Source organism: Schistocerca nitens, chromosome 10 (assembly GCF_023898315.1).
Source record: "Schistocerca nitens isolate TAMUIC-IGC-003100 chromosome 10, iqSchNite1.1, whole genome shotgun sequence".
Classification (NCBI taxonomy): domain Eukaryota; kingdom Metazoa; phylum Arthropoda; class Insecta; order Orthoptera; family Acrididae; genus Schistocerca; species Schistocerca nitens.
Genome location: NC_064623.1, coordinates 126,248,003 through 126,271,872, shown reverse-complemented (window position 1 = coordinate 126,271,872; position 23,870 = coordinate 126,248,003). Strand labels below are relative to the sequence as shown.

The window sequence follows — 23,870 nt, the reverse complement described above, 5'->3', positions numbered from 1 at the left end:
GCATGACAAGTAACCAACTGTGTATTTACATGGCCACCACCAAACTCTGACAAACTGCAAACTTTACCACCCAGTTTCCAAACAAGCTAAACCTCATTTCTTCCTACTGCTTCATCTTGCTTTTTCCTTACTCTCTTCTCTCCACGCCACTTTCTCCATAGAGATCATGCAGTGCCTTCTCTTCCCCCCTCCCCTCGACACCCCTCCCCAACCCCCTTTCCAACGAATCTCCCTTCTCTCTTCTCCATCTTCATCTTCCTCTCTTTTTCCTTTCCCTCCACCTATCTCAGTACCGCCCTCTTCCTGTATTTCTTTTTGTTGTATACTCTGCAGTACTGTTTTCAGCTCGTCATGCAGCTACAAAATCCTCTGTCCGAAGACTTGCTTCTTTCTTGCTCCAGCCTTCTTGGGTCGTCCTTTACCCCTCCCCACCTCTACTCGGACAAATGCTTTCAACAACAGAGTATCAATAATTAGTCTTGTGACCACAAGAGTGTGCATATAGGTAAATGTGTGGGCTTTTGCTAGAGAAAGAGCTAGTGTGATTGCTGTTTTTTTATTGTGCGTGTGTGCGCGATCCACCCATTGCTTCACTACACGAGAGTGGTTGCCTTTCCCTTATTTTACATAGTCACAGTAACTCACATTTATTCTGCTTAGCGCTATTCACATTTATGCCTGCCAAATTTAACTGAGTAAATTAGTAAGGAAGCTGCTACTCTCTAAAAAGGTTTGTCTATGCAAGGGTACAGAATTTTTCATAGTTAAATTTGGGACATTTCCCCTCATAAGTCAGAGTTACTAAGTCTTCTGTACCCTCATCATCACCTTGGTTGGCAAATGAAAGCTGGAGTTCACCAGCAAACATTTAAGTCACATAAAGTAAATCACAAAGTTTCCAACTTTGCATGAACACTGATTATCAGGGAAGATGAGATGGATAAATCACCACAGAAGACAGTGTATTAAAAACAAATGTACTGATAAAATAAGAAGGTATTAGATTTGTTGGAGTATTACTCTGATGTCCACCCTGAAAGTTCACTTATTAATGCTCATCCTGTAGATATTAACAGTTAAATCAGTGGAAATTTATTCCAAGTAAAAGAATAGAATCCAATTCCTAGATTGCAAAAGAATATACAGGGTCTGCCAGGAAAAGGTACACACTTTAAGGAACGAAAAGTATTACTTGTGTGTTCATTTTACATTTAATAATTGATCACACATGTTGCACAACCTTCAGTTTAGCACACAGTTACTTTAAATGTTCACCGTTTGCAGCTATACACACACAATATAATGTTAAGTGGTCGCTACATCAGTCTGTGTTACAGTGGAGATCGCTGCACACGTCGCTGTAATCTCCTGGCGAAGCTCCTCCAGCGTGGGTGGCTTACTTCGGTAAGACGTTATCTTCCACAGTTCCCCCAAAGTAAAAGTCCACAGGTGTTAGATCTGGCAACAGTGGAGGGAACTCGATGGGCCCTCTTAATCCAATCCAGTGCCCCGGAAAATTGTTATCCGGGAAAGCTCGTATGGCTGGGTGGTAGTGTGGTGGCACCCCATCCTGTTGGTATGAGACAGCTCCACAAAGCGCATGTACATTTGGCAAAATTGATGGGCGTAGCATTTCCAGGTACAATCTCCAGTGACAGTAGCATCAAAGAAAACAGGGTCCTATTAAGCCCTTGATGGTAGTCTACACCACACAAAAACCCCTGGTAGATTGACTCTTTTTCCACATAAACATGTGGATTTTCCAGTGCCCAGTACGCATTGTTATGCCAATTAATGGTTCCAGTAAGTTTAAATTGTGCCTCGTCACTCGACACTACCTTCATCACATGTAGTTCATCATCAGTTATAATTTGGCAATATTATTTGCAAAACTGCATTCAGCGATCAGGATAGTCATAAATCCTGTGCAATAATCTTGGAATGTAAACTTTTCATTTTGCAGCTTTCAGAGTTATAACTAAAATGCACTCAATATGGCTATTTATAAATGAAATCTGGATATGCAAAAATAATAAAAAGCCACTGGGATTGTGACTGATTGCTGTATTCCTGTCCTCCTTTATATTCTGTGAAACACGGGAGAGGTTAAGAATTTAAGCTAGTATGCTGGCATAACAAAGTGATTGTATTGTGAACTGTATGCCGTATTTCCTACTCCTGCCAGCCAAATGCCAGTGGCGAAATTTTCTTCCACCGCTGGGATGTGAATCAGGTCCCTCCAAGGCTAGCACCACTGCACAGACATGCATTAGCACTTGACTATAGAGGTAGGTACATTAATAATGGAGCACATGTGCAGGCACACTATCTCAACGAAGGATTTAACCCTAAAGGTTGCCAGTTTTCTCTTTTGTGGACTTGTCAAAGACTCAGTGCTTTAATTTATGTATGACGGAGATATTGACAAACTGAAAAGTATTTTATATCTCATATTACCATTATAAGGTCAAATATAATTGAATTTTTAAATGAACTAATAGAGCTACAGAACAGGGGAAAAAGGTAAACAAAGGAATTGTGTGGGAATCAGTGTAAATTTAAGTGGCAGTCCAGATGATTGGCAAGATGAAAGCCTGCAAATCTGACACACTGAATGGCTCTGAGCACTGTGGGATTTAACATCTGAGGTCATCAGTCCCCTAGAACTTACAACTACTTAAACCTAACTAACCTAAGGGCATCACACACATCCATGCCCAAGGCAGGATTCGAACCTGCGACCACAGGGGTCGCGCGATTCCAGACAAGTACCTAGAACCGCTCGGCCACCCCGGCCGGCTTCTGACGCACTGACTGGACAGCCAGACAAATGCACTGAAGTGTGCTTGGCAAGGCTGTACTGGTTGTGAATTGGATGATGAAATTGATAGACTGAATGAGGAAATTCTGTTTGCACTGCTGCTATTGCACTGGTGAAGGGCTGTGCCTTGCAGCTATGAAGCAACACAGTTAAATACTATTGTATGTACTTCACTTGCTATAGTTCCCAAATTCCACCTATTATTTGCTAGCCAGTTCACGTAAGTGCAGTAAATCACAAACTGTGGGAAAAACTTAAGATATGAGACTTTAAAAATTTAGAGGACTGATAAAATAAGAAATAAGGAAGTTGTTCACAGCATCAGCAAAGAAAAGAATGGAAAAAATTAAAGTAGAAAGAACTGGATCTCTAACACATGTTAAGATGCCCCACAATGGGTTCGAATTTTAATGGAGAGAAACAAACAAAACAGCACGCGCGCACACGCACACACGCACAGGTTGGACGTGCTTTTAAGTGCTGTTCTGACTTGAAGCCACGGAAACAGAGGGGGGAAATCTTGATGGACGAACTAAAACCAGCACATCTCTTATTACTCATTATCATTTTGTAAACTATCTACATCCTAAAATGTACTTACATTTAAATAAAGAACTTGTTACCTGAAAAACTTTCCAAGGTAATAACTGGACAATGTACCACAAAAGTTATGCAAGTTTTCCAACTAGTTGTGGTGGAACTAGTTTTCTGTCAACTACATTAATGACTTTTTATGAACCAAGCAATAAACTGATACCAGCACAAGTTGAAAAAATAATGAATGCTAAGTAATGAGTTGATTTCTACAATGAACAGTGGCTGAACAACAGTTGACTCCAACAAGCATACAGGTTAAGTAAAATTTCAAGAGTTAACATCAAGAATGCCAACAGCACGAATCTTCTAAACATCACATTTATCTACCATTCTGGAAGTGTACTCTCCATTCATGCTAGAAATAAACGTTACTTTCAGTGCAAATGTGTAACAGCAACATCAGACAACATGCAAGGCAGCCCGGCCTCACCTGCTTGTGAGAAGCTTCGCGGACGTTCAGCAGCTTGCCTCTCAGTGGGAAGACGCCATATTTATCTCTGCCAATTACACCGAGGCCAGACACAGCCAATGACTTGGCTGAATCTCCCTCAGTAAGAATAAGTGTGCAATCCAAAGAATTTTGTGTTCCTGCATGGTTTGCATCTTCCAGCTTTGGTATGCCTACGATTGAAAGAAACACATTAGTAGTATCAATGGTTTTACGGGTATCCGTGACACGATGGATTATCTCTGCATTGGTAATGAGCTGCACAAACAAACTGCTTTAGATGGCCTAACAATACAAAGCATCAGAGGCGGGAGGAGGAGGTAACTGGGAAAAGGAGGAAGGAGCAGATGTGCAGACTATGCAACTGGTCCTCCCCTCAACTACCCATCCATTAAGGCAGCTGTTATCTGGTGCACTTTTGGCAGCGGCAGAAGAATTTTGGAGTCTTATCACTCACAAACCACTTGCCTCCTCTTATTTGGAAGACTAGTTTGAATGAAGTCCTCTTAGATTGGCATACATATGAGGTATGGTTCCATTGATGATATGACTAACTTCCTTCCCTATCCTCACCTAATCCTGTCTTACTTTTGTATGTCTTTATATATGTATATATCATTCTGTAATTTATATCTAAAAACAAAGATGATGTGACTTACCAAACGAAAGCGCTGGCAGGTCGATAGAGACACACACACACACACACACACACACACACACACACACACACACACACACACACAATTCAAGCTTTCGCAACAAACTGTTGCCTCATCAGGAAAGAGGGGAAGGAGAGGGAAAGACGAAAGACTCTTTGTCTTTAAATATATCTGCTTGTGTCTGTATATGTGTGGATGGATATGTGTGTGTGTGTGTGTGTGTGTGTGTGTGTGTGTGCACACGAGTGTATACCTGTCCTTTTTTCCCCCCTAAGGTAAGTCTTTCCGTTCCCGGGATTGGAATGACTCCTTACCCTCTCCCTAAAACCCACATCCTTTCGTCTTTCCCTCTCCTTCCCTCTTTCCTGATGAGGCAACAGTTTGTTGCGAAAGCTTGAATTTTGTGTGTGTGTGTGTGTGTGTGTGTGTGTGTGTGTGTGTGTGTGTGTGTGTTTGTGTAGGTATCGACCTGCCAGCGCTCTCGTTCGGTAAGTCACATCATCTTTGTTTTTAGATATATTTTTCCCACGTGGAATTTTTCCCTCTATTATATTGATATCATTCTGTAATTTGTCTGACATACTGTTGGTGCTGAATGTTCTAAGGATGCATGAATAAATAAATAAATAAATAAATAGTAAGGTAATATGTACTTTTCCCAGCAATCATCAATTATCGACAGCATGTTAATTTTAAACTGCTGGTTGTCATGGTTGCCAGAGTTGTGCCACAAGGATTTTCGTGCACCCACATATGCTAGTTATGAAAATTTGCTGTTTCTGGTCTTTGCTATTCTCAACCTCACTTCATATATAAAGAAGACATCAGATACAAACAATGTATAGACAATTTGGCAAGAACCTTTTGACAATTTCTGTAGCAATAAGCAGGCAATGAGAAGCACCCTCTGCCATACACTTCACTGTGGTCTGCAGAGTACATGTAGGAAAGACTTCACACAGCTTGAGGATTAAACAGAACTCATGAAGTGCCCAAAAATAACTGCAGTACAACAATAAGTGAAACTTCCTGGCAGATAAAACTGTGTGCCGGGACAAGACTTACTCGGGACCTTTGCCTTTCGTAGGAAAATGTCCCAGGTTAGAGTCTCTGTCCAGCACACAGTTTTTATCAGCAAGGAAGTTTCATATCAGTGAACATTCCACTGTAGGGAGAAAATTTGATTCTGACAACAATAAGCACTACGTTCTACAGCTCTGTGTTGTGCACTGGTGGCTAGATCTTTAACAGGCCACAAAATGAAATCTTCCCACAAAGGCATATAACCTAACTTTTCTATGCCTAAAACCATCAGTTGTGGTGCTATGTATTTTGTCCAGGTAATGCCATGAAAAAATAACAGAAATTTAATAATTTCTGACTACTGCATTTAAATTTTGAAACAGGCTATCTCAAATGTGTAACACATCACCAACGAGGCACAATGAGTATAAAAGTTTCAGGTAAATGCTACAACAAATCTAGTTCAAATACAGCACATGTACCTATAAAATTCCAGAAGCCAGTTGTAAGTGAAGAATTCAGAGAGAGACTTAAGCCCATTAAGTACTGCTCCTGAATGAGCCGCTAAGACATGAGACTAATCATAGGATAACAGAGACAGTCATCATTCTCATACTTAACACGGTTGGTGCTTTAAGGAGAGCTACACACAAATTTACGATCATTTAGGTTGACTGTAGTCAGACAAATTATTAGTGGTCCAAAGTCTTTAGATTACTATGACGGATAACAGCATGCAAAATATTATCTATTTGCAAAAAAATTCTTAATACAAGTACCTAATAAAGGATGATACAGGTAATAGGTACAACCCACAACATATTAAAAAAACAGTCCTGAAGGAACAGACTGCACATGACTCAGTTTTTTTTACATTCAAAACTTAAAAAGTAACAACATACCTGTGAGTCTTGATTGTTTCTTTTTGCTGCAATTTTTTGTCAAGAGAGAATCAGCTTTTGCTTTTGCCCACAACAGAATAGACTCAACAATGCCAGATTTAAGCACCTATGGGAGAGGAAAATGCGAAGATTAATCAACACAGAAATTTTAAAACTGCGCACTCCATTACTTAAAATTTCAATACTCAAGTATTTGTATGTTTTACTACTCACAGTGTTGATGAATTTCTCTGAAAGTGGACATTTCGATCCAAAACTTTTTGCCTGCAAAGTCATATTTTCCTTCGTCTGTGAATCAAATGTCGGATTCACAATAAGACAGTTTACGAAGAGCCACATGTGATTTTTAACTTGGAAAGGTTTGATCTGAATACCATTTTTATTCTTCTTCTTTAGTGTCTCAATTAATTGCTTTACAATCAGATCAGAAACATGATCTACGTGTCTACCACCCTGAAAATGCAAAACCATGAGATTAACAGCAAAATATGTTAATTATTTTCATTTTGAAAAGTACTGAAATAAAAGAAATAATTTAACGCCAGTACTTCACCTCTAGAAGGTGAAATTTCAGTACTGATTTCTAGTTTTGTAGTTTTCAAGCCTGTTAAAAGGGAAGATGGATAGAAAGAAGCAGCAGGTCACTCGGTTCCCAGGATGGAAGATCTACTTGTTGTAAGAATGAGAGGAGACAGAGTCCAAAAACTGCGATACTTCTTTCACGTTTAAACATGTGTATCAACAATATTGCAATGTCACCCTCTGAATCAAAGATTTGTGAGTGGGAAATTAATACATTTGGCCATCAGTGATGCAAACATACTTCCTAATGAAAGAGAATTCAAGAACAAACAAAGGAAACTCCCAGTTGGAATGTCAATGTAAGGAAAGGATACATTGCTACTTATCATAAAGGTGACTTGTTAAGTTGCAGACAAGCACAATTAAAAGACAATTACCCTTAAGCTTTTGACCACAGCCTTCGTCAGGAAACACACAGGTACACATACCATTCATTCACACAAGCAACCACAAAATTGCATACAGAAGAAAGGAATATAAATTCGAGGACCTGTTAAGTATTCAGTTAAGATAGGAAAAGCAAAAGCACTTTTCTGTGTGACAAAATATTTGAACATGCCTGTATTGCCACCTGAATGACATAAGAAATATTTCTTTGTATAACATTCAATGAGGTTTTTACTCTCTATGATTTGGGAAATAACTACAAAATGTTTATTATTATGTTGAACATATAGAGATCAGAGCAACACAGCTTCATATACTCAGGAACACCGGGCCAGTTTGAGTAACATAACAGAGTGCCAGTGATCACCAGAACATAAAGACCTTTCGTTCTCATTTCCTGTAACCATTATTATTGTAGTTCTTGAAAAAACAGAAGTAATGAAAAGTTGTCCGAGTAAGAAGTTTCGTCTATTCTTTGGTACAGGAAATATGTGTGTCTTTGAACTTGCTGAAAAGACACCTAATGTTCATCACTACTGCAACATGTTTTAACTATGAAATCTCATTACTGCAAAGTGTGAAAAATATTTTGTTGGTAAAGTGTGCAAATAACTTACACGGCTTGAAGAATTTATTTTGACAGATTTCCCATGTTTTATTGGAAGCTTTAAGCGATGGCTGAACAAAACTATTTTATACAGTTTTGAGATATTAAACAGTCAACAATAGTATACTGTAGAACTAATAATATGGGAAGTCTACTGTCTGAAAAACTTAGGAAGGTTAATTTTTTTTATATGAGAGAAAGCACACAGTATCTGTTTGCTAAAAATGAACATTCCTGGATACACAATGAGTAAAAATGGAGAGACCTACGTAGATTATGTTAATCTATAAAGAGTCTGACAATGTAAAGCAGTGCAAGACATTTAAATTCCCACAGAAAATTGGTGCAAGCTGTGGGGCAAGACAGGTAATAAACAGTATATACAAGAGTGAAGAGTGAATTTTAACAATGGAAGACCAAGAAATAATTGTTTAGCTTGAAATGGGAGGGAGGCAAGACTGCAATCTTCTTCCTCTACTTTTCCCTTTGTACATTGAATTTGAAAGGACATAAATGAGAGACTCAGCAGATGATTACAATTTTGGGAGTGAGGATAACAAGTATAAAGTTTTCTGGCAACACTGCTGTTCTTGACAAAAGTAAAAAATTGCTGGATTTGTTGAATTGAATGTACATAACATGGTTTGATAGTTTTAAAAAAGGCAAAAATGAGGAACAGCAAAAATAAGACTACCAATGAACTTATCACAAATGGGGAGCACGAAGTAGACAAAGTGGAGGAATTCTGCTACTTCCTAAGCAAAATAGCAGTTGACGGATGAAGCACCCTTTAATAACAAACCTCAACATCCCACAACAATAAAAGCATGGATAGCCAATCTGGCCTCTTGTGGTATCATCTGTTGCAGGCTGTAAAACCAAGAACACAGCAAAGGAAAAAACAGAAAAGTAACAAAATATACTGAGGTGGAGATGTGGTGGTCTTTGACTATTCTGCAATTCACAATTAACTGCTTGGCAGAGGGTTCATGAAACACTTTCAGACTATTTCTCTACCATTCCACTCTAACAGCACATGGGAAAGATTAACACTTAAATCTTTCTATTGTAACTCCAATTTCTCTTATTACAATGGTCATTTCTAACTATGTAGGTGGGAGTCGAAAAAACAGTTTGCATCTAGAGTAGAAATGTTTTAATTTAATGACTGCCACCCAACTCAATCTCTTCCCTATTTGAAGATGGCACAAAACAAGATTTCCTACAAACTCTTGATGCTGTGCATCAATTTAACTGGTAAAGATATCATATCACATAGCAACACCAGCAGAGACGAAAGCCTATTTTACAATCACTTGTGGATTTGTAGCATCTTCTAAGAGTTCTGCCTATAAAATGCAATCTTCAGCTCACCTTACATACAACATTATCCTTATCATTCCAATTTAAGTTTCTCATAACTGTAACCACCAGGTACTCGTGTGATTTATAGTGTAAATGAAATTCAACAGACTCCTTTTAATACTCTTGTAGATGACATTTTATTATGTAGAGTCAACTGCTACTTTCTGCACCATACAGATATCTTGCCTAAATCATTTTGCACAACAGCACTGCTCAGGTTGTCTCCTATATCTGTTTATACGGATCAAAAACAGCAAATGGCCTGTAACATTTTCTTGGGGAACATGAGAAATCTGTTTCACCCTAGTTCCCACCAATTACTACAAAATTCCTCTGTCAATGGCATTCATTACCTTATGAGAACAAAGAAACAGTTGTGTTTCACAGGAAGAATATTTTCTGAATGGGTTGTTAACACATTTTCTTTGAGGTGACTCAATGTTCGAACAAAACATTCCAAAATCTTACTGCAAATCAACATCAGTGGTATTTGTCTGCATTTGCACAAATATAGGCTGCATGCAAATACTGGCTGCACCTAAACTTCTGATGTGAGGTTATAGTAAAAAGTAAATCATTAACACAGGCCACACTATTTAATTTCATATTACGAGCATTACTACTATGTACATGATGCAGACAAATTATGTTGGCAACACTACGCAAGAACAGACCAACTTCAAGTTAGCTACACATTATGCAAAGTAACAAAGAAAGTGGAAAGTTGGACATAGGTATCATATAGACGTTTGTCAGTGGCGTGCAAGTGAAGACAAACTCTTACAAGAGTTAGTTGACATCCTCAATTCTGTAGTTCAAAACAGGAAATTTGGATATGCTGCCACAACAAACTGTTCAAACTGACAGCTGAAACATTTCACCAACAGAATTTTAAGTTTAATAGGGGCAGGTTCAGTGATTTATGCAATGAAATAATGTCTGTCGCAGAACGTAATTGCGTAAAAACTGGCCTACAGCTTACGAAAACAGTCTAATATCTTTCCAGCATTACATGATCCAACTCCGACACAAAAGTTTTTATTTGCTTCGCCAAATAGGGAACACAGACCAAACACCAGTATCTTGATATACCAAACAGATTACAGTGAAATGCAGGGGAAGAGTGAACAAATACACAGCTGTGTTCACCAACAAAGCGTTAGTTTTTCCGCTATTTTCTCCCCTTGTCTTTCATGGTTTACAAAAGTAATTGCGGTAATAAATAACAGTATCAATTTCAAACCACAAAATACATGTATGCCATTTTGAAATTGGCAGTTTGTGATTGGAGGGTAAAAAATCATTATAGGCTGCACCATGATTTTTCAAGCCAAAATTTAGGAAAAAAGTGTGGCCTATGTTCACAAACATACGATATTTCCTTTCTTGTGTGCTGGTATGAGCTGTGCAGCTTTCTTTGTGCAAGTGGTTGTATATGACTGGTAAGTAGCTCTTACACCACTGTACTGCAAAAGGAACCTAATTGGTACATTATCTGGACAGGACTCTAGTTGCTTTGCTATACTGGGGGTTTCTATTTTAAGTCACTCGTATTGGCAGCTTCTGTTGATTCATATTCTGGAATATTTACTTTGTCATCTCTGTGAAGGAATTTCGAAAAACCGTCTAGAGTAACAATGCTTTAGTGGCACTCATTGCTACTGTTACCGCACAGTGATGGTACTGATTGTGTCTTGTCACTGGTATACTTTATACATGACAAGACTCTGTTTGGAAATTTTAAATTTCTGTAAAACACCTCCTTGGAGGTTTTACATTATCTTAAACCTGGCATGGTTTCTTCATTGCTTCTGCAATAGTGTCCTGGCCTGTATTGTGTTCCATGCTGTCAGACACCTTAAAAAGAAATCTAATGAGTTTACAAAATTAGGTATTCAGGAACCAGAAAGTATTGTTTATAGTATAATTTACTGCAAAACAACTTTTTTTACCACAAATAATTTGAATACAGTGTAGATCTAATTTTATTTATATCTGAATCCCTTTCTGCAGATAAATGTTCTAATTATCATTTATCTTTCACTTATTTATACTGTATGATGCAATGACCAAAGAAATGATACGTCCAGCCACTTCACGGCATTGAAATAAGAAACCGCATTCAAACAACTACTTTAATGTTGCTACACACTGCACTGGTTGATAAGACTGGCAGCAATGAAGCACACATCACCAGAGCACTACCTCTGGGTCTTAAGAAATCAGAATCCATGCAATCAAGAAGCTGAGAGTGTGCACACTGTAAGCACAGCATTCAAAAGATGCTAATTTCTGCATACAAAGCATTTGCCTGGTGCAGCTAAACAATGTGACTATAGTTGGAGTCACGAACAATGGCGGTCAAGTTTGGGCTCATTCCACACACCGACATCACGCATTCTCAGACAGCCGAATGAGCATTCAGGAATGTTCTGAACACACTGCTGTGAATGTCATACCCAATGCAAGCATTAAACATGGCCATAGCGAGTTATTTCATGAATTTTTTATTCCGTTTATTTTGAGTTATCCCTGATCGTGGTAAGTGAAATTCTACAAAAGCAAGTCAGAGACATAATTTGCACGACACGCACTTGTCAGGCTAAGTGCATGTGTACGTGCATATCTCAAGAAACCGACAACAGCGCAATTGCCGTCCGTTTCTTAATCTGCACGAACCGCCATCATCCATGGATCTGACTATAGTGTGTACTAATGCCACGTACCTTTGTTGTAGCAATGCTGTTCACAAATGAAACTTGTTGAAATCCTCTGTCCGAAATAGTTATCGCCACTTCCCACCTCTCATTCACCTGCTCATACACTATTTGCAGAGGATTACCAGTCTCATCTTCTTTATTTTTTAAATAAAGTTCCACATAATCTTTGAAGTTCTTTACCTGCAGTTAAAGAATACAGTGTAAGTGCCTGCAGTTACTAGAATAGTCACAGCAAATAAACTAATACATACTGGCAAACGTTTTCCATTCAGCATAACTTTGACACCCCTCGTGGATGCAGCAATATCGTAAGCTCTTCTCGACATCAGAGCCACTATATCATTATCCAGAGCTTCCATTTTGAATTTTGTAAGATCGGGAGAAAATGTGACTTTTGTATAATCTTCTCCAGTAAAATCCTTAATCTTTGGGTCAGATGTCTTGCCCATATTATTTGCCCAAACCTGTAAATTAAAAATATGTATATTTATATAAGCAGAAAAATAAATTTTAGCAACACTGAACTCCCTAAAACATTGTAGTTAAATTAAAATTATTTGTTAGTTGACCCTTCGTGAGTGAGTTGGTTTCCTCCAGAGCGCTCAACATGACTCCCACGCCATTCAACATTGCCAAACTGCTATAAAACAAGTAATTAGTTCACTTCCAATTCCTTGTCAAGTTTGCTTTCTTGATGTGTCCAGATCCCAAATCCTGGGTCCTTTCTTTTATTTCATATTTCATCACACGATAACACACTGGAAACAGCGCGCGCAATGCAGTTGCGTGGCAATAGAATGGTCTGTGTGCAGTCGACACTTTAGGTCTACACAACTATAATTTTTATTCGATTAACTGGTTCAAATTTATTTATTTGTAATACTTCACTATGTCATTTTCATCTTCGTACTCACTTTTTTATTTGCTCATTTTCTTCCCCTCATTCTTTTTTCATTTGGAATCTGCTTGTGTCCCCTATTAATTAATAGAAAAGTTTATTTCTAAAAAATTATCTCTCACGAGTCCTTTGCCTCCTGCAAACAATTACTTTATATCATTATTTGCAGAATGCAAGCTAAGTAATGTCCTATTATTCAGTACTGATGCTCTGTAAGTCTGCCACCGAACTGGGCCGACGAGCAATGGGCGGCTGGTTAAATTAGCCCTGATTCATGGCTCTGAAGCCTGTCTCCCTGAAGGTGTGGCACTGCCTGCTCTTTCCACTGGTGATCACATCGGAACCTTCTCAATGCAGTTGCGTGGCAATAGAATGGTCTGTGTGCAGTCGACACTTTAGGTCTACACAACTATAATTTTTATTCGATTAACTGGTTCAAATTTATTTATTTGTAATACTTCACTATGTCATTTTCATCTTCGTACTCACTTTTTTATTTGCTCATTTTCTTCCCCTCATTCTTTTTTCATTTGGAATCTGCTTGTGTCCCCTATTAATTAATAGAAAAGTTTATTTCTAAAAAATTATCTTCTCACGAGTCCTTTGCCTCCTGCAAACAATTACTTTATATCATTATTTGCAGAATGCAAGCTAAGTAATGTCCTATTATTCAGTACTGATGCTCTGTAAGTCTGCCACCGAACTGGGCCGACGAGCAATGGGCGGCTGGTTAAATTAGCCCTGATTCATGGCTCTGAAGCCTGTCTCCCTGAAGGTGTGGCACTGCCTGCTCTTTCCACTGGTGATCACATCGGAACCTTCTCAATGCAGTTGCGTGGCAATAGAATGGTCTGTGTGCAGTCGACACTTTAGGTCTACACAACTATAATTTTTATTCGATTAACTGGTTCAAATTTATTTATTTGTAATACTTCACTATGTCATTTTCATCTTCGTACTCACTTTTTTATTTGCTCATTTTCTTCCCCTCATTCTTTTTTCATTTGGAATCTGCTTGTGTCCCCTATAATATGCAACCAAATACCAAACAGACTGCTCATCAGCTGGTAATGCAGCATGCTGTGTAGCCAACTCAGCAGCCATCAATGCCATAAAATCATTTCATTTCAATGAGGATAATTTCAACTAACCCATGACAGGAGAAATTAACAGTTTGCTTTTACCGCTGAAACAAATTCTTCTGTCTAGAGTTTGCTCGTAGATGTGGTCTTAAATGGTACAAACAACGTGATAGCGATTTTGGTTCTGCCGCAGATTGCTGGTGGCTGTTTTCTTGGATATGGCCGTTTTCTTTGATACATTGTACATCACGAAGCTGTGGTTAGGTGAATAAGTGAATTTAAATTCAGGGCTACAACACCCACTGTCCGACCCAGTTCAGTCATTGGTCACTTAAAAGTCAGCTGCCGGCAGCATCTTCCATTTCTACCTCACAGTGGACACATCCAAATTACTCCGCATGAAATGTTAACAGCATTTTTTGAAGTGACCCACTGAGCGTGTCCCTATAATCTAGTAGTAGCTAGCAGTGGAATTTTTTTTTTTTTTTTTGGCGCTCAACTACTGAGGTCATTAGCACCCAGTCACAATTGTTAGAGCACATAGAATCTAGTAAAACTCAAGGGGGGTGGGGGGGGTGGGGGGGGGTGGGGGGACCAGAAAGTTCTTACAACGATGCAGATAAAATAAGTGAAAGAGTTAGATGTCTTTGGACAAGCCAGTCAAAGTAATGAAACGAAGAACACGAGCAGCTGCTCGAGCATCATCAGCTAAAATATCCTGTAAAGTAGATGGCAGAGACAGGACAACACGAGATTGACTAAAACGGGGACATGACAATAAAACATGGCGCACTGTTAATGCATGACCACAAGTGCACTGCGGGGCTGGGTCACCGGAGAGCAGGTAGCGGTGGCTAAACCGGCAATGCCCAATCCGCAACCTGGTCAGAAGGACCTCTTCTCGCCGAGATGGTCGGGAGGAGGTTGTCCAAGCAGTTGGGAACGGTTTTACTGCCCGGAGCTTGTTGCCTTGAAGTGATGACCAAGTATCCCACCACAATGACAAGCCTCTTACGAACAACCCCACGAACGTCAGATGACGGGACACAATGGGAGGCTGGCCGAGGTAGGAGGACTGCACCCGTGGCTGCAGCATCAGCAGCCTCATTCCCAGGCACTCCTACATGGCCACAGAAAGCTGACAGGAGAGCCATCTGCAGCAAAAGAATGGAGGGACTGCTGGATCCGTTGCGCCAAGGGATGGACCGGATATGGAGCTCCAAGGCTCTGAAGAGCACTGAGTGAATCAGAGCAGAGCACATACGGTGAATGGCGGTGGCGGCGGGCATACTGAACGGCCTGATGGAGAGCAAAAAGCTTGGCCGTAAAGCTGGAACATTGGTCGAGGAGCCGGTATTTAAAGGTGACGGCCCCGATGACAAAGGCACAGCCGACACCATCGTCAGTTTTTGAGCCATCGGTGTAAATAAAGGTGCGACCGGCAAGTCGAGCACGAAGTTCGACAAACCGTGAGCAATACACTGCAGCCGGAGTACCCTCCTTTGGGAGTGAGCTGAGGTCGAGATAAATATGAACCGGAGCCTGGAGCCAAGGTGGTGTCGGGCTCTCACCCTCTCTGAAGGTGGTAGGGAGGGCAAAATCCAATTGTCGAAGCAGGCGACGAAAGCGGACTCCAGGGGGCAGCAGGGCAGACACATACAACCCATACTGACGGTCGAGAGAATCGGCGAAGCAGGACTGATAAGAGGGGTGGTCGGGCATTGACAACAGCCGGCTGGCATACCGACAAAGCAGTACGTCGCGCCGGTAGGTCAATGGTAATTCGGCAGCTTCAGCATAAAGACTCTCGACGGGACTAGTGTAGAATGCTCCGGTCGCAAGTCGTAACCCCCTATGGTGGATGGAGTTGAGACGGCGTAAGAGGGATGGCCAAGCAGACGAATAGACGAGGCTCCCATAATCCAGCTTTGATCGGACTATGGACCAATACAAGCGAAGCAGGACAGTGCGATCCGCTCCCCAAGATGAACCACTAAGAACTCTGAGGACATTAAGGGAACGTGTACAACAGGCAGCCAAATAAGAGACGTGCAGAGACCAACAAAGTTTCCTGTCCAGTGTGAGCCCTAGAAACTTAATTGTTTCCACAAAGGGGAGAACAACGGGACCGAGATGTAAGGATTTTTTTTTGTTTTTTTGTTTCGTGGTTTTAGGGCGCACAACTTCAACGGTCATTAGCGCCCAGACTACGTTAGGAATGCACCGCGAGTCACAAGTTTAAAACAGCAACGAAACGGAAAACACGATAAAAGACAGACTGACAGGCATAGGATTAAAAAAAAGAAAACAGCATAATCAAATGTCCTTAGAGAGGGTTGTCAAATTGATAAAGTGAAGAACGCGAGCAGCTGCTCGTGGGTCATCCGCTAAAATGGCTTCTAGAGTACATGGCAGGCCAAGATCAAGACGCAGTGTGTTAAAATCCGGACAGGACGTTAAAATGTGGCGGACCGTCAGCAATTGCCCACATGGGCAGAACGGTGCCGGCGCAGCTGTCAGCAGATGGCGATGGCTGAACCGGCAGTGTCCAATTCGTAACCGGGCCAAAACTACCTCCTCCCACCGAGAAGGGCGTGAGGAGGACGTCCAAGCCACGGGAAGAGGTTTCAAGGCCCGAAGCTTGTTGGCTGTACGTGCAGCCCAATCGGCATGCCACAGCGATAAAATGCGCCGACAAATGACCCTGCTACAATCTGACGAAGGGCACAACAAGAAGCTGTCCGAGGCTGGAGGACTGCAGCCTTGGCCGCGGCATCTGCAGCTTCGTTCCCAGGGATACCGACATGGCCAGGAACCCACATAAAGCTAACCGGAGAACCGACGTCCACCAGCTGCTGAAGAGAGCGTTGGATCCGGTGCACGAAAGGGTGAACCGGGTACGGATCACTGAGGCTCTGGATAGCGCTCAGGGAATCGGAGCAGATGACATATGCAGAATGTCGGTGGCGGCAGATGTAAAGAACAGCCTGGTAGAGGGCAAAGAGCTCAGCTGTGAAGACCGAACAATGGCCATGGAGCCGGTATTTGAAACTTTGTGCCCCGACAATAAAAGAACACCCGACCCCGTCATTGGTCTGAGAGCCATCTGTATAAATGAAGGTCATATTAATGAACTTCGAACGAAGTTCGACAAAACGGGAGTGGTAGACTGAACCGGAGGTAACCTCCTTTGGGAGCGAGCAGAGGTCAAGGTGGACGCGAACCTGAGCCTGGAGCCAAGGTGGCGTGTGGCTCTCGCCCACTCGAAAGGTTGCAGGGAGTGAAAAATTAAGGTGTTGAAGGAGGCGACGAAAGCGAACTCCAGGGGGTAGCAGGGCAGAGACATACCACCCGTATTGACAGTCGAGAGAGTCATCAAAAAAGGAACGATAAGACGGGTGGACGGGCATTGCCAGTAGCCAACAGGCATACCGACAAAGCAGTATATCGCGCCGGTAGGTGAGTGGCAACTCACCAGCGTCAGCATGAAGACTCTCGACTGGACTAGTATAAAACGCTCCGACCGCAAGTCGTAAACCCCGATGTTGTATGGAGTTGAGGCGGCGTAAGATGGATGGCCGTGCAGAGGAGTATACGAAGCTCCCATAATCCAGCTTGGAGCGGACGATCGACCGATATAGGCGAAGTAGGACGGTACGATCCACTCCCTACGACATACCACTGAGAACACGGAGGACATTTAGAGAACGGGTACAACGGGCAGCCAAATATGACACATGAGGAGACCAACTAAGTTTCCTGTCAAATGTAAGACCTAAAAATTTTGTTGTCTTCACGAAAGGGAGAGCAACGGGACAGTCGTAAGGACGGTGGGAGAAACTCTTTGTAGCGCCAGAAGTTAATACAGACCGTCTTATCGGCAGAAAAACGGAAGCCATTGGCGACACTCCAGGAGTAAAGACGGTCAAGAGAACGCTGAAGACAGCGCTCCAGGAAACACGTACGCTGCGTGCTGCAATAGATGGTAAAATCGTCCACGAAAAGGGAGCCTGATACATCAGCTGGGAGGCAATCCATTATTGGATTGATCGCTATGGCGAAGAGAGCGACGCTCAAAACTGAGCCCTGTGGCACCCCATTCTCCTGGCGAAAGGTGTCTGACAGGACAGAACCCACACACACCCTGAACTGTCGATCCATTAAAAAGGAACGAATAAAAAGAGGGAGGCGACCGCGAAGGCCCCATGTATGCATGGTGCGGAGAATGCCCGCCCTCCAACAGGTGTCGTAAGCCTTCTCCAAATCAAAGAACACAGCCGCGGTTGGGCGCTTCCGCAAGAAGTTATTCATAATGAAGGTCGACAAGGTAACCAGATGGTCAACAGCAGACCGGCGCCTACGAAATCCACATTGTACATTGGTAAGTAGGCGTCGAGACTCGAGCAGCCAAACCAAACGAGAGTTAACCATTCGCTCCATCACTTTACAGACACAGCTGGTAAGCGAGATGGGTCGATAACTGGAAGGCAAGTGCTTGTCCTTCCCCGGCTTAGGAATCGGGACAACAATAGACTCGCGCCAGAATGCGGGAACATGTCCCTCAATCCAGATGCGATTGTAAGTACGAAGAAGAAAACCTTTACCCGCAGGAGAAAGGTTCTTCAGCATCTGAATATGAATAGAATCAGGCCCTGGAGCGGAGGACCGTGATCGGCCAAGTGCGTTTTCGAGTTCCCGCATGGTGAATGGGGCATTATAACTTTCACGATTCCAGGAGCGGAAGTTAGGTGGCCTAGCCTCCTCTGCCTGTTTGCGGGGGAGGAAGGCAGGGTGGTAATGAGTGGAGCTCGAAACCTCTGCGAAAAAGCGGCCGAAGGCATTGGAGACAGCCTCAGGGGCCACAAGGACGTCATTCGCGACCGTCAAGCCAGAAACTGGTGAGTGGACCTTAGTGCCAGATAGCCGGCGCAGGCTACCCCAGACAACAGAAGAAGGAGTAAAACTGTTGAAAGTGCTTGTGAAAGCAGCCCAGCTGGCTTTCTTGCTTTCTTTAATAATACGACGACACTGTGCACGTAATTGTTTATAATTGATACAATTCGCCACTGTAGGGTGGCGTTTAAAGGTGCGTAAAGCACGTCGACGAGCACGTAAAGCGTCTCTACATGCTGCGGTCCACCAGGGTACCGGTACGCGACGTGGAGAAGAAGTAGGGTGAGGGATGGAATATTCAGCAGCAGTGAGAATGACTTCCGTGAGGTGTGCGACCTGACTATCGCAGCTTGTGAAGGTTTGATCCTGAAAGGTCGCCCTGGAAGAGAAGAGCCCCCAGTCTGCTTTGGAGATGGTCCAACTAGATGAGCACGGAGAGGGGGTAAGCTGCAGGAGATGGATAACACACGGGAAGTGGTCGCTCGAATATGTATCAGAAAGTGCATACCACTCAAACCGGCGTGCAAGTTGGGGAGTACATATAGAGAGGTCTAAATGGGAATAGGTGTGAGATGTGTCCGAAAGAAAAGTAGGGGCGCCAGTATTGAGGCAGACAAGATTGAGCTGGTTGAAAAGGTCTGCTAACAGGGAGCCCCTGGGGCAGGATACTGGAGAGCCCCAAAGGGGATGGTGGGCATTGAAGTCTCCAGTTAACAAAAATGGTGCAGGTAGCTGAGCAATAAGTTGCATCATGTCTGCCCTGGTAAAGGCAGACGATGATGGAGTGTAAACAGTACAAATGGAAAATGTAAAAGTGGGGAGAGTAATGCAGATGGCAACTGCCTCAGGCCGGTGCGCAACGTGATGGGATCGTAGTAAATATCATCCCGGACCAGCAACATAACCCCTCCATGAGCCGGGATACCTACCACAGGGGGTAGGTCAAAACGCACAGAGGTGTAGTGTGCCAAGGCAGTTTGATCGCATGGGCGTAGCTTCGTTTCCTGGAGGGCTACGGCGAGCGGACGGTACAAGCGGAGCAGCAACTTCAAGTCCTCTCGGTTGGAGCGAATGCTGCGAATATTCCAGTGAATAAGTGCCATCGGAAGAAAAAATGAAGATGAAAGAATGGGTCACCTCGAAGGCCGCTGAGGGCCTGGCTGCGAGCGAGCACTGCCGCCGCTATCAGCAGGCGGACAGTCATCGTCCATTGGGTCTATAGGTTCATTGGCCATCTTGGGAAGATGGCCGGGAGGGGGAGCTTCCTCCGCCAGTGAACGGCCAGATGTTCAGCTACCAGCGGTGCGGCCAGGCGAAACGGATGACGGCCTGGGACGGCAACCGCTGGGTGGCGCAGGAGAAGAAATGCGCCGTGGCGGAGAAGGAGAACTGTGCTTCCTATGACCCTTCTTGGAAGGTCGTTTGGTGGAAGTACCGGTCGAAGGCTGGGAGGTCGAGGTACGTAGGAAGTCTGCACGGGACGGTTCCTTCTTGAAGGCCCGTGCATCTGACTTCTGAGTCTTCGTCTTAGCAGAAGCTGATGAAGGGGCTGGTGTCTGTGGGGTGATGGGAGGAAGAGGAGACGTCGACCGTGCGATCTTAGCACTGGCCGAACGGACGACCGTGGTGCTGAAGGTCAGATCGCATGTCTGTGTTGCCACCTCCCTGGTAGTCCGAGGCGAGGCGAGGACAGTACTGTATTTCCCCGCTGGGAGCAGTGTGGGCTTCCTACTAGCCAGTAGCTTGCGAGCAGCCGAGGTGGACACTTTCTCTTTGACCCGAATTTCTTGGATACAGCGTTCTTCCTTATAGACGGGACAGTCGCGGGAGGATGCGGCATGGTCACCCTGACAGTTCACACAACGAGGAGACTGAGGTGGACTGTCACCCTCATGGGCATCCCTGCCACAAGTGACACATTTAGCCGCATTGGAACAAGACTGTTGAGTGTGATTGAAACGCTGAGACTGGTAGCAGCGCGTAGGTGTCGGGACATAGGGGCGAACAGAAATAACCTCGTAGCCCGCCTTGATGCGCGATGGCAGCTTAACACTATCAAAGGTCAAGAAAAGTGTCCGGGTCGGTACAAGGTCATTGTTGACCTTTTTCATGACCCTATGGACAGCCGTCACGCCCTGCTCAGCGAGGAAAGACTGAATCTCCTCGTCAGTCAATCCGTCGAGGGATCTAGTATAGACCACACCACGAGACGAATTCAAAGTTCGGTGAGCCTCCACCCGGACAGGGAACGTGTACAGGAGTGTGGCCCGAAGCAGTTTTTGTGCCTGAAAGGCACTCTCAGTTTCTAGTAATAAGGTACCGTTACGCAACCTGGTACAAGATTTGACAGATCCGGCTATGGCATCTACGCCCTTCTGGATAACGAAAGGGTTGACAGAGGAAAAATCCTTTCCGTCCTCAGATCGAGAAACGACAAGGAACTGTGGGGCAGGCAGTAGTACTTTTGTCACTGGTGGCTGGTCAAGTTTCCGTTTTTGGGCAGAAGTCGAGAGAGATGGAGAGAAATCCATTGCGGAGGAATCCCCCATGATTGCCAGCGTCTCCGATGGCGCGCTCCTTCCTTGTGGGGACCCTCTCAGAGGGCACTCCCGCCTTAGGTGAATGTTTACACCTCAGGTCACACCTCCCGAGAAACAGATGGAGGGACCAATCGGCATGGTCAGAAGGTATCAGCTCAGGCTATCACCCCTCCCTGGGCCTGGCCTTTACCAGGGGGTACGTGCGTGCCTTACATGTCTACCCAGGGCGGGGAATTACGCGTTACCCCGTCACCGGCTACGCGTGCGAACACGTGGGTCGGCCTTCAGGCGCGCACAGGGAGGAAGGAAGAAGAGGAAAAAGAAGAGAGAGAGGGAGAGGGAGGACAGACTGTCTCAAACGCCGAGGCGGAGACCAGAGAAGGCAAGGAGAAGAAGGCAATGAGAAGGCATGGAGAAGGAGGCAATGAGAAGGCATGGAGAAGGAGGCAATGAGATGGCAAGGAGAAGAAGGCATGGAGAAGGAGGCAATGAGATGGCAAGGAGAAGAAGGCAATGAGATGGCAAGGAGAAGAAGGCAATGAGATGGCAAGGAGAAGAAGGCAAGGAGATGGCAAGGAGAAGAAGACAAGGAAAAGAGTAAGGAAGACAGTGAGGTGGAGAAGAGCAAAGAAAGGAACCAACCAAAGGAAGGAAGAAACGAGAAGTGAAAAAGCAAAATGACCGCAAATAGAGGTCGTGGAACCGTCCGTCTCCGGACGCAGGCACTAACTACCCCCTTGAGGGGGAGGGACTCCTTTTAGTCGCCTCTTACGACAGGCAGGAATATCTCGGGCCTATTCTAATCCCCGGACCCGCAGGGCGGGGTGGGGGTGGGGGGGTGGGGGGGGGGGGGATGTAAGGATGGCGGAAGGAACACTTTATATCGCCAAAAGTTGATGCAAACCGTCTTCTCTTCAGAGAACCGGAAGCCATTTGCCACACTCCATGAGTATAGGCTATCTAGACAACGCTGAAGGCAGCACTCCAGGAGGCATGTTCTCTGGGCACTGCAGTAGATCGCGAAGTCATCGACAAAAAAAGAGAGCCCGAGACATTAGGTGGAATGCAATCCATAATTGGATTGATCGCTATGGCAAAAAGGGCTACGCTCAAGACGGAGCCCTGAGGCGCTTTCGCAAAAAGTTGTTCATGATGAATGTCGACAAGGTCACAAGGTGGTCAACAGCGGAGCGGCGGCGACAAAAGCCGCATTGAACATTGGTAAGTAGCCGTCGAGATTCAAGAATCCAAACTAACCGAGCGTTAACCATGCGCTCCATCACCTTACAGACACAGCTTGTAAGAGAAATGGGGTGGTAACTAGAAGGAAGGTGTCTATCCTTCCCGGGTTTGGGTATAGGAACAACGACGGCGTCACGCCAACGCATGGGGACCTGACCTTCGGTCCAGACGCGATTGTAGGTACGAAGAAGGAAGCTTTTGCCTGCCGGAGAAAGGTGTGTCAGCATCTGAACGTGAATGGCATCTGGCCCCGGAGCAGAGGAACGGGACAGTGCAAGTGCACGTTCGAGTTCCTGCATATTAAAGGGGGCATTATAAGTTTCCAGATTCAGCGAGTGGAAGGAAGGTCGCCGAGCCTCTTTCCTAGGAAGGAAGGCAGGGTGGTAATGGGCGGAGCTTGAAACCTCCACGAAAAAGCGGCCAAAGGCGTTGGAGACATCCACAGGATCAACAAGGACCTCATTACCTGAAGTCAGGCCAGGTACCGAGGAGTGGGCCTTAATGCCCAACAGCCGGCGCAGGCCACCCCAGATGACAGAAGAGGGAGTAAAACTGTTAAAGGAGCTGGTGAAAGAGGCCCAACAAGTTTTTTTGCTGTCTTTGATGACTCTACGGCATTGCGCTCGGAGTCGTTTGTATCCAATACAATTCCCCAACGTAGGATGGCGGCGAAAGGTGCGTAAAGCACGTCGTCGAGCAAAGATAGCGTCTCTGCAAGCCTCATTCCACCAGGGGACGGAAACGCAACGTGAAGAAGAGGTAGTACGAGGAATGGAACGTTCGGCAGCATTGGTAACAGCCGTGAGGTATTCGACCTGACTGTCACAACTGAGAAAATCGTGGTCCGGAAAGGTCGCCAGGGAGGAGTAAAGTCCCCAGTCAGCTTTCGGTATGTTCCAGCTTGAAGGACATGGGGATGGGGTGTGGTGCAGGAGACGAACGACACAGGGGAAGTGGTCGCTCGATTAGGTGTCAGAAAGGACATACCACTCGAACCGACTGGCAAGAGTGGTAGAACAGATCGAAAGATCCAAGTGGGAGTAGGTATGAGTAGAGTCCGAGAGGAAAGTCGGGGCGCCAGTATTGAGGCAGACAAGATTGAGA

General features: G+C 44.2%; 1 protein-coding gene across 1 annotated transcript in view; it reads right to left on the bottom strand.

Annotated features, from left to right (window-relative positions):
- Positions 1-23,870, bottom strand: part of LOC126210389 (DNA topoisomerase 2-like) — a 173,359-nt gene that overhangs the window by 120,880 nt on the left and 28,609 nt on the right. The window contains exons 5-9 of the mRNA XM_049939618.1: positions 12,363-12,575; positions 12,118-12,291; positions 6,664-6,903; positions 6,451-6,556; positions 3,849-4,039 (exon numbers count right to left, since the gene is read on the bottom strand). Of these exons, the coding sequence (XP_049795575.1) occupies positions 3,849-4,039; positions 6,451-6,556; positions 6,664-6,903; positions 12,118-12,291; positions 12,363-12,575 (924 nt within the window). The remainder of the gene's footprint in view (positions 1-3,848; positions 4,040-6,450; positions 6,557-6,663; positions 6,904-12,117; positions 12,292-12,362; positions 12,576-23,870) is intronic.